This window comes from Bos indicus, chromosome 1 (genome assembly GCF_029378745.1).
Source record: "Bos indicus isolate NIAB-ARS_2022 breed Sahiwal x Tharparkar chromosome 1, NIAB-ARS_B.indTharparkar_mat_pri_1.0, whole genome shotgun sequence".
Classification (NCBI taxonomy): Eukaryota; Metazoa; Chordata; class Mammalia; order Artiodactyla; family Bovidae; genus Bos; species Bos indicus.
The window spans coordinates 87700478-87712495 of record NC_091760.1 but is presented as its reverse complement, the minus strand read 5'-3'; the positions used below and the strand labels follow the sequence as shown (position 1 = coordinate 87712495).

Here is a 12018-nt window from a genome sequence, read left to right as displayed (position 1 = left end):
AATTTAATAGAGTTAGCTGTGCATTTGAAATACATGCTCTTCTCAAGTGATTTTTCTAGACTGACTGGTATGCTTAGCTTACCAGCATGAGGGAATTTAGAAGAAAGGATAAAAAGTAGTTTAATTTAGGAAGGCAGTTACAGGGGTGGATGAGTAAAGCCAGGACATGAAGCTGTAGACCTGAATTCTAATATTTCTTGTGATAAAAATAATCTAAGTGATAGAGTCAAGCTACTTCCCTATTCCAAGACTCAAGTTACTTTGGATGAAGAACCAATATAGTTAAACTTCATAGCAGCAGCACACTTCATCACTCAAAGTTTCTCTGCACACCTAGGGGCCGACTTACTTACTCTAAGCGACTGCACCACAGGCATAAACCCCCTCCTCTGTTTAAAGTGGCTGGGAATGGGTTCCATGGAGCACAATTTAAAAATCACTGCATTAGATTCTCTTCTGAAATTCCTTCCAGCTCTAAAGTCTACAGTTTTCAGACTGACTGGATAAACTGACTTAAAACAACCAAAAAAAAAAAAAAAAAAACCAAAACCAGTAAAAGCACAGCAAACATTCCACAGTGAAAGGCTGAATGGTTTCCTTTCAAGCTGTGTTCCAATGGCTGAGTTTCAGCACTACTGTCCTGGCCTGTTATTTTCATATATCACATCATTTTTATACTCAGCAAGTCAGCTCATGTCATTTCAATTTTACATTTATTTTTCTCCGTGACTAAAGATGCTGCCAGCACTTTCCCCCGTTAGATTACAAAATGGGCTATTTGAAAATTACTTACATCTATTTACTTTTCCAACTTGAAAGTTGAGTTTTTTCTATGCTGCATGTAATGAACATAGGCTGTAAAAGAATACCCTAAAATAAAAATACATGGTGGCATTTAAGATGTTTGTTGAACTTGAAGTGGTTACTCATGGTCTCTCTTAGTGATTACAGGTTTTCATCGGACCCTGTGGTTTGCATTACTGTTTGCAAAGCTGGGGAAGACGGACTGGTGGAAGAAGGCTGGGTGCTTTTCCTCTACAAGGTGGGTACCTTGCTAACTCTTTGAGATGCTAAGTTGGTAAGAACAGGAGGTGGTAAAAGTCCCGAAAAGGAAATATCAGCAATACTTTCTGCTTACAAATCTCTGACCTACTCAATTTATCAAGTGAGGATATTTTACATTTTAGGTTAACTAGTTCTTTTTTGAGGTACTCAAACCTCAGGAGACAGAAGGCCATCTAACAATATATCTTAATGTCCATAGTTTTAATCCGATCAACAACTGGGTTAGGTTAGTTTCAAGGGAGAGGCTTGAAAGCAGGAGGTATAAAGAAGGAGAGAAATGGGGGGAGAGCAGAGGCCCACCAAGGTACAGGGACATCTCTCTCCTTTGCTCTTAGAGTCTCACAAGTGTATGTCACAGACTGGAACCCCAGGGCTGTATACAGACCCACACTGTTTTGACTACACATGGTTATAAAATTTAAAAACTGATTTAAAAATTTTTTTAAAGTAGATTTATTGTTTCTCTTGAAAAATGAGTACATGTGGTGACCCTGAGCCCATTTTCAATAAGATGGCAATTAGCTGGGGCTGGTAGGTGCTGCCCCTTCTAGAGGGGCCAGCGGGCAATCTCAGACACTGTCTTTCTCACTTCTTGTTTTTCTTACACATAGTCTATTCTCATCTCTGAACTTGGTTGATCGAAGGAGGCATTTGTATCTATGACCTCAGAACAGACTTTATTGTTTAGTAGCATTATAATGTAGTCCCAAAGAAACCCAAGGGGATTCTTTTTTTTTTTTTTTTTTTACATTTTATTTTATTTTTAAACTTTACAATATTGTATTAGTTTTGACAAATATCGAAATGAATCCGCCACAGGTATACCCGCGTTCCCCATCCTGAACCCTCCTCCCTCCTCCCTCCCCTACCCTCCCTCTGGGTCGTCCCAGTGCACCAGCCCCAAGCATCCAGTACCGTGCATCAAACCTGGACTGGCTATACCTACTCAATCCAAGGCTTTTACCATCAACTCCCACCACTCACCCACTCCAGTATCTGACATTTATAAAGTACTTATTTCATGCCACAGACTCTGTTAAGCATTTATTTACAGCAACTTATTTATCTTAACAACTGCTTTATGAAGTAGATAGAATTTTCTTCATTTTATAGCAGAGCAGCCTGAGGCTCAGAGAGGCTGGTTAATTCTTCCCGATATAGCTACTACATGGCTGTAGTCTGTTTTCATTCAGATTCCTGACGGTGAAAGCCTCGCTCTTAACCACTGTATAACAACTGCTATATTCACAATGGCAAACATGTGCAGTGGCAGAGGAGCCAGCAGACCTGAAAGGCACCAGACCAGAGTACCCAACAGTGCCCCACAGAAGGCACACAGACCGCTTACCAGTAACAAAGAGATGTAACGACCAACTCAACATTCAGGAGGCCTGAGCTGCTGGTGGAACGAACACGAGACAAAACAGCCGTGGGCCTGGATTCTAAGCTCTGCTCTGACTGAAGGAGGCTGCATTGGACACAAGGCTGCTCAGAGAGGCACCCCCATTTGAACCCCATAACAGACATCTGAGCCAGATGGTATTATTCCATTTTACAGATGAAGAAACAGAAACTCTGAGAACTTCAGCTGCTCACTCCCAGGCCTTCTGCTTAGTAAGTGACAAAGCTGAGAGTGGAAACTGGGACGATGGCCACCTCCTTCATTTCAGGTCTCTCCTGTCTGCCTCTGTGTCACTCTAAAGAATCACCCTCTACATTTTCTGGCCTTCTACCTTCAGACCTCAGTAACATGTCAGAAGACTCTGAAATTAAGATATTAGGTCTGTCCTTTTAGTTTTTCCTGGAGTCAGAGGTGATGCCTAGGGGAATCAGTACACTAGTTTGAAATGTATGAAGTCAACACCCCACCCCACCAAATCCCTCAGCATTGTAAGTTTGCAAGGAAAAGTTAAGTTACTTTGCATTACTGTGATTTCTACCCCACGCCCCCTTCTCAATTACCTAACTCAGGTTACATAATTGAGCTATTTTCATATTACTTGACACAAATAGGTAATGTTTTCATATTATTACTTGACACAAGTAGGTAATGTTTAGGAATAAAAGATGAGCGAAAATGCCTTTATCGCAGTTGCTTTTCTGTTTAACCTTTCACAAAAGTTTCCCTTTGCCTTGTATAACACTTACTGATGATAAATAGCTTTGCTGACAGATGGCATTGATTGGACTACAGTAGTGAATTTTTGTTTACTCTAATGCTGATTTCATATAGACAGCAAATTTGAAAAGCTTTGGTCTCTCTCATCAGACATAAATATGGCTTATTTTCATTGAAACGATTCTCATCTATCAATCTCTCTGGGGAAAATGCTAATGAGCCTATGTCTATTGTGAGCATAACGGGGGCAACCACAACTGCATAATGTGCTTGGTCCTTCAGAATCTCACAGCATCCTGTTTCAGAATCACCGGGCTGCCCAGCTTGTTTCTGTCTTGCAAGTCTAGAGGGGGTTTCTGTTCTTGGAGTTCCAAGAAGGTACCCAGGAAGAGTGTTATACATGATGTCAAGAGACAAGGTCTCAAGCTTTATAAGTCTTATCAGAGGTAAATGGGATCTGAATTGTATTTAAATTAAGTCACCACATTGATATGGCAAGAAAAGCACTGGCCAGATGGTGCAGAGTACAACAAGGCAGTGACACATATCACCCCCATTCCTTTTACTATTTATGAGTCCAGAATCAGGTCAGCTGCTTAGATGGCGGAATGACCACATTAACTTAGTACAAGAAGGAAGCTCGATATCCTTTCCTGTTTCTCTGTTTCTCATTCTTCCATTTTTCTTTCACATTGGCCTATATTTTCCTCTTTAGGATTCATTCCCACAACGACCACTAGGATAAAATTACAATCCTACTTAAATGCATTTCTGCTACTGGAAACACAGGGGGGTGTCTATACTTTGCTTCTTCTTTTTCTTAAAGGAAAATTCATAGAAATTCTAGTTTCCATGGCTTTCTGCTTGGGCTTCTTCTACAAATTTAAAAGGAGACTCTCATAAGGGTGTCAACTACAAATTGGCACCTGCCAAGAGCATTTGCCAGTGACTGAACAACAACAAGGGCATTTGCCATCTGCCTCTGTGGAGATTGAACCCTGTGCTGCTGCAGCTGCACCTTCAATAACTCCTGAGCGTGGAGAGTGAGGCACTTTGCACTCCAGGGAAATTGGTGGAACGGGTCTTTAGATAGTTAGATATTTTCAGGAACTGATTTCATGATCCTAATCCTCGCATCTCTTCATATCTAGAAAATCACTAAATTCCTTCATGGTGACATCAGCTCCTCATGATTAGCAGAAAACCTTTTGTAAAGTAAGCTTTTGATTGCATTGAACTCCTCCTTCACCAAAATCTGATATATTGACCTTCTCCCACTACCTCTTTGGAACAGAGAGCTATCTGAGGTGCTATCTCCTGGACCGCAGTCCTCATTTTGACCCAAATAAAACTTAACTCGCAACTCTCATGTTGTGCATCTTTTTAGTGGATGAAGGTTTGGGGCTAAGAAAGGTAAGTGTTGTCTCTCTCCATGGTGCTTCTCATGTCTGGTCAAGGCCCTCCTGGGGGAGGCTGTCTAAGGATGGGAAAGGTGAGTGGATGGTAACAACCACCTTTCAGCTCTGCTGCTGCTGCTGCTAAGTCGCTTCAGTCGTGTCCGACCCTGTGCGACCCCGTAAACGGCAGCCCACCAGGCTCCCTCATCCCTGGGATTCTCCAGGCAAGAACACTGGAGTGGGTTGCCATTTCCTTCTCCAACGCATGAAAGTTAAAAGTGAAAGTGGAGTCGCTCAGTCGCGTCCTATCCTCAGCGACCCCATGGACTGCAGCCCACCAGGCTCCTCTGTCCATGGGATTTTCCAGGCAAGAGTACTGGAGTGGGGTGCCATTGCCTTCTCCTCCTTTCAGCTCTAATTATGTATATATTTGCTTGGAAGGGCATTTCTCTCCTAATAAAGCTACAGGGGCCAAGAGGGAAGTAAACTGCTAAGGAATGTTTATAGAAAAGATTATTCCTGTGAGGGTTCAATAAATACTGGCCAATTATGGTACTTCCTAGTAGGTGGTTATTTTATATAATTACAGCACTGAAGCAAATCAACCTCTTAATGCCCACCTATGGGATGACCAATAATGGGCGACCATAGGGAGCTATGTAGGATGACAGACGGTGTATTGGATTGCACATCAAGAGGGAAGGCTGCTTCCAGTGCTCTCTGTACCTAACCAGGGACTCAGAGCAACTAGATTCAGCTCTCCAGATCTCAATGTTCCTGTTTGCTAAATTGGGGTTTTGGGGTGGTGTTATGGACTGAATGTTTGTGTCCCCTCCAGATTCATATATTGAAGCCCTAACCTTTAATGTATTTGTATCTGGGGACAGGCCCACAAGGAGATGACAATGGTTAAATGGTGCCTTAAGAATGGGGCCCTAATAAGAGGATGAGACACCAGAGCTTGCTCCCTCTCTCTGCCAGGTGATGATGTGAGGATACAGCGGGGAAGACTCTCTTTCTATAAGCCAGAAAGACAACCTTCGCCAGAAACCAAACATATCAGCATGTTTATCTTGGACTTTCTAGCCCCTAGAGCAGTGAGAAAGAAATATGTGTTGTGTAAGCCACCTGGTCTCTGATATTTTGTATGGCTGGCCAAGCAGGTGATGATGACCAGCTAATTAAAATGACATACTTGAGAGTCCCTTGGACTGCAAGGAGATCCAACCAGTCCATCCTAGAGGAGATCAGTCCTGGGTGTTCATTGGAGGGACTGATGCTGAAGCTGAAACTCCAATACTATGGCCACCTGATGCAGAGAGCTGACTCATTTGGGAAGACCCTGATGCTAGGAAAGACTGATGGCAGGAGGAGAAGGGGATGACAGAGGATGAGATGGTTGAATGGCATCACCGACACAATGGACATGGGTTTGGGTGGACTCCAGGAGTTGGTGATGGACAGGGAGGCCTGATGTACTGCGGTTCATGGGGTCGCAAAGAGTCGGACGCGACTGAATGAACTGAACTGAACTGAACTGAACAGGTTTATAGTTTACAAAGTACTTTTACAAACTCATTTTCTTAGAGAAACTCTAAGAGGTGGGAAGAGCAGAGTATTATTTTACAAATATGGAAATACCTCAAATCACAAGGCTACCACAAGGCTACTAAGTGGAATTCAGTCAGATGCAAACCTGAATCTTTGAGCACTTTTAGTTGTAAATGGCTGTGGTTTTCTTGTTTTTATCATCATTACATTGGATATCTATGAATTCTAGTTTTTAGGTTTCCAGGTAACTCCCAGGTGAAGAATGTCAGATTTATCACAAGTGATACATATGTTTTTTCTCTTCAGAACTATAAGAGTTGTTTCCTTTGACCAGATATTCTCAAAATAAGGTCTAGGATCAGCAGTGAGAACTGAGGATTTAGAAAAGCAAGTTATTGGGCCCTACTTGGACCTGACCTACAGAATCAGAAATTCTAGGGGCTGGGTGGGACTGAGCAATTCCTGAGAAGCCCTCAAGGGGATTCTGAGGCTGCTAAATTTGAGAACGGTGGTTCTGATCGTGTACACCTTTGTTACAGGTTGACATTTGACATTTCCCTGCCTTATTGCACTGAAGGATATGCAGCTGCAACTCTGAGTCCTACAATCATCTATGGCATACTGTTAAAACTATTTTGAAATGCTTGAACCTACAAGTGTATCCTCTTTACAATGACAATATTCTATAATTTTGTGTTAGCCTTCATTACTTCCTGTATGTTTGCTTGGAATTTGGAAACATTTTAGAAAAAAAAGTTATCTTGGTCAGCATATCACAAACCTTGAATTAAACTGGCTCTATTCTAATTAAAATAGTACTTTAATTTACTATTTATTCAAAGTGGCTAATGTTTTTAATCACTTACTCATGGCACTTGACAATCTACTCCTCCACACTGACCCCTGACATCTCAGTAACTTCAAACGAAATTCACCTGTACATGAGATCTATTCCTAAACAAGAGGCATCCCCATCCAATCAGGAGAGAATATTTTAATAAATAATAAAAATAACCAAAATACATATATAAAATTTCTTTTAACATTTATCCTAGAAAGCCAAATATAGAACTAATTCTATTAATTATATGTAAATGTACATATGTATATTATATATGTTATATAATTATACATATAATGAAATAGTTTTATATCAAATGTCTGGCTTTTAGAGGTATAAAGATTTTTATCCAATGCTTCCTTTGATTACTTTTCTAGGCTTGGAGTTTGAAAACCGGGGATTTCTGGAAAAGAATATGGACTTCAATGCCAATGTGATCCATTTACATTTAAATGACTATAGAACTGTGTGGGTGTGTAATTACATATTATGTGGCACCTCTTATTACTTTAGGACATCAACACTAACCTAAGAATTCTCTGGAACATTTTCCTACATATCTCAAATAAATCTTGCCACTAAAATTTCACAAAGAGAAAAGCACAATATTACCTTTTAAGAATAAAACTTACACATTTCCAAAATTACTTTTTCTTATAGAGAAATAACAAAGAAATCACCTTTTACCCCCTTGAATGTGGGCAGCCAGAGTGAATAAAATCCTCATACTCTATGCTGCTTGTTATTAATGTGCTTACATAAGCAAAACTGTGGGCTTTCAGTGGAAGTATAAGACTTACAAATCACATGACTGATAAAATAGCATATAGCTTACACAGCGTTTGTAGAGCGACAGCTTCTGAATGACAGTTTTAATGAGCTTACTGGACTTCCAACCATCACAACACTCCAACTATTTTATTTATCTTCTTTAGATTTTCTTTTGGCACCATTTACTGAGATAATTTTGTAACTATATGAAGACTGACTAACAAATTTCTACCATGTTTCTGAAAAGACACAGGAAGACTAAATTGAACATAAAGATTCCTCCTCCCCTGCTGAAATATGTATAATAACTATGAGATGAAGCAATATTAAAAAAAACTATTCCACACACATCCACTCACAAACACACATGCACTTTTAATATTGATCTCTTAAATTCAGGACGAATTTTTAATAGTGTTATAAAGACTAATTAGAGTGTTTTCCCAAATATTTTACTTTGAGGTTGTCAATGCTGTCATTGTTTCTACCTAGGATTTACTCATTACATCAACACCAAATAAACCGTCCCCAAAAGGAGGGACTACTTTTTACTGCCAACAGCAAACACCAAAGCCAACTCATATTCATAATTACTCATCTTTTAAAACAAGTTTTGACATGAATGACTCAGTAAAGCTGGGTTACTGCCAACTGGTGCCAGCTTGTCCAGTGGCACCAGAGGAAATATGAGAACTAGAGTCAACAGTGATGGAGAAACCGAATCCTCCCTCTTTTGATCCAGGTAAGAAAAGTGTTATTTTCTGAAGAAGCAGGAGAGTAGGCTCTATTTTTTAAAAGACTCTTTAACAGTTAACAAAATGTGTTTAGGCACAACAATATAAATTTGTGAAAAACAACAATTCTCTTTTCTGAATCCCCGAATTCACTTAAAAATAAGCTTTAGGAAAAAATGAAGAAAAGAAAGAAAAGCAGCTCTGGCAAGTAGAACAATACTAAAGAACTGTAAAGAGAATGGGAATTTAACTTCTTCATGATTAAGAGAGAAATAAAATAAAACTTTTCATTTTAATAGAGATATGTATAGGTATATGAATTCTCATACTCAATTGCATTTTACCTTTTTTACATTTGCCAGGGAGGTTCAGTCCTTCCATCAGAATACCAGTCTATAGGGCAGGATATATGGGAAATAGAGATCACACACCGAAAGAAATTAATCTGACATAGTTAAAATGATGGCTAATAGTCCAGCAGAGCACTCAGCCTCCGGTCCCACTTATTAACTGAACTGACAGTTCGGCACTAAGCAGAAACACAGGGCCGAATCCAACATTCTTCCACCCTGGTTTACTCAGGAGCAGCAGAGTGAAGACAAGGCAAGAAAAACCTGACTGTAGTTTGAGTGAACCCTCTAGTATGGACATAATCTACACCTCCTGGGGAGATGCTTTGACCAGTTTTCCCTGGAATACTACTTCAGTAATCACAATTACTCCAGGCCGAACAGGCCAGTCTGTAAGTCAATTGTTTCTGGTTGCTCTCTTCTGATGGTCATTTTCCCTTTTATTCAGAAACAGACACAATGGCCCCTTTAATGCAATCACCATGATGCAAAACAAATGGCATGATTAGGAAATTGTCCAAATTCAACTTGGCGTTCTGTAACTTGCTGACTGCCTTCATTCTAATAGCTTCATTTATTCAGATCTCTGAATTATTTCTCTATCCCTACCTGAACTTATGTCAAAATCATCAGAATCACAGCCACTTACACATGAAATAGATGTGCAGTTCTCTTGTCTCCTTGATAATTAAGAAAGACGTTAAGGGCTAATGCCAATTCCGTGACACGAGCTGGATACCTTCCATTACCTGGTATGCCACTGTTTATGGTCTATTAAACAGTTTTCATTTCACCTTATGGGCCTATATAAAATACAAGCTAGATGTTTCTCAAATTACAAGCAGTTTTAACGACTATTAACTAGCTTCTTTTTTGGTTTGTTTTGAAATTTGAACTCTCTAAATTTACTGCAGACAATCTGTGAAAGTAAACTGGGCAATATGTTTTAAACTTCTCAGTTTTTGAAAGTCTTTTATCCCCCTCCTCCTAAATTATAATTGTTTTACACTATAGTAGCATTTCTCATTTTCAAAATAAGATACATTCTGGTTCTTGTTTAAATATTTTTTCCAAACCAAATTATCATTGTTGTACTGATTCATTTTTTCAAGTAGGGTTTTCAATTTCCAAACATTCTCTTATTTTGCTCTGTTTTATTTTTCTTCATTCTTACAAACAGGACATACATGTTGACATCATGCAGAAGTCAGTGCATCAGAGGCCTTAGACAGAGAGGCCTAGCTGCTCTCAAAATCTGTCTTATGCAGGGCTCAGTTAGTCAGGCTAATAAAGCTGCCAGGGCAGAGCTGAAAGGTCAAAGGGCTCACAGTTGTCAAAAATGTACAACGCAACAGTAGAAAATGTATGTAAGCATTCACTTACCTGCTTTTGATCAACAATTATTTCCAGGTCTTCGTCACTGCTTAGTTTTCCATATCCTTTTTCTTTACTTTTCTTGTGAAAGAATAATTTTAAATGATCATTTAGTTTCTTTCCGTTAATTATGTTAATTCCTACTTAATACTTTTTAAAGATAAAAGTCTTTACTTAACCTTGTTCACTAGTCACAATACATCATTCTTTATGCCAACCTCTCATGGACAGTAGCAAATATTTTTATTAAATTGTTGGCTTCTGCTTAGCCTCTCCCATCCAAATTATACCTTTAATCCTTTTCTGAATATTGTTATGCTTCTTTTTCAATTCTATAGTTTCAGAAAATATTCTTTAATAATTCAAGATAAATAATACATTCCTTAGAGTCCTAGGGCATTTTTCTTAAACAGTGAAGCTGCATTTAGTGATCATATTATGCTTAAGACTTCAGGTACTAAATGTTTGCTTTTAATTCTTCATATATTTTTAAGAATAAGCAAGTATAACACCACTCAGTTAATGAATCTTCAGATTTTCTATGTGCTGTGCCATGTTTAGTTGCTTAGTTGCTTAGCTGTATCTGACTCTGCAACACCATGCACTGTAGCACTAGGCTCCTCTGTCCACGGGGATTCTCCAGGCAAGAAAATACTGGAGTGGTTTGCCATGCCCTCCTCCTGGGGATCTTCCCAACCCAGGGATGGAACCCAGGTCTTCTGCATTGGAGGCAGATTCTTTACCATCTGAGCCACCAGGGAAGCCCAAGAATACTGGAGTGGGTAGCCTATCCCTTCACCAGGGGATCTTCCCAACCCAGGAATCGAACCAGGGTCTCCTGTAATGCAGGCTGATTCTTTACCAGGTGAGCTACCAGGGAAGCCCCAGATTTTCTGTATTTGCCTATAAATCTGATGAAAACTAATATTGGAAGAGACAACTCAGAAATAATTTTTAAAAGGTAAATAAGAAAATTTTCAAAATTAGATAGCTTAAAAAGTTGGAAGAGTACAGACCATTAAAAAAAATATTCTTTATTGGCATTTTTCCCTCCATCTGTCTTTCCCCATAGCAAAAGTTATAAAGTTAGAAAACAACACAGATCATGCCAACAATTTTACTGTTGTGTTACAGGAGAGAGATAATATGTCTGAGTCTTATTTTCCCCCCTTTCTCCCAGTGCAAGGGTTAAAGGAAGTACCAGGAATGACAGTTACTTCTTCATAATTTCAGAAATTATTAGTACCTTGCAGAGGACCAGTAACAAAAAGAAAAGAAAATTCACTACCTAATTAGCTGTAATCCAAGATTGCTATCTTAAAAAAAACAAAAACAAAATCTTGCTCAGTATTAACTATATCAACTAGAATTAAGGGAATTATAAATATTTCTTATGTTTCCATCCACTGTGCCACATTAGGATCCTCGTCTTATCGGGAAGAATTACATCCTTCAGCAAACATGACAAAAGTCTTCTTTACATTATGGGACATGATTCTTGTCTGTTTTTTCTCCTATAACATTTCAAAAGCAGATTTCCACACTTCCCCACTCCCTCACCCCTCCAACAAACATACCTCCTATTGTTGTGTTTTTTTCCCCTGATAGAGATTTCCTGAATATTCAAGTACTAGGATGCATAAATAAAATCTGAATTCTCATTCATATATTAATGAGTTTAGCCACTTAGAAAAGAACAGATGGCCACAGTATTTCTATTATTATTCTTGTCCTCATTTGAGGTTCCATTTCAAGACTGATGGAAAACAAAAAGAACAAGGTTGGTTTCAATCAAACTGACTTCCTATCACTTTGC

At 39.1% G+C, this 12018-nt stretch overlaps 1 protein-coding gene across 12 annotated transcripts in view; it reads right to left on the bottom strand.

The window, feature by feature from the left end:
- PEX5L (peroxisomal biogenesis factor 5 like) overlaps positions 1-12018 on the bottom strand; it is a 319912-nt gene that overhangs the window by 235077 nt on the left and 72817 nt on the right. For 10 of the 12 annotated variants that reach the window (XM_070791492.1, XM_070791531.1, XM_070791538.1 and 7 more), the window contains exon 2: positions 10212-10283. The exons of the other annotated variants lie outside the window; for them this stretch is intronic. In XM_070791492.1, coding sequence (XP_070647593.1) covers positions 10212-10283 — 72 coding nt within the window. The remainder of the gene's footprint in view (positions 1-10211; positions 10284-12018) is intronic. 12 annotated transcript variants of the gene reach the window in all.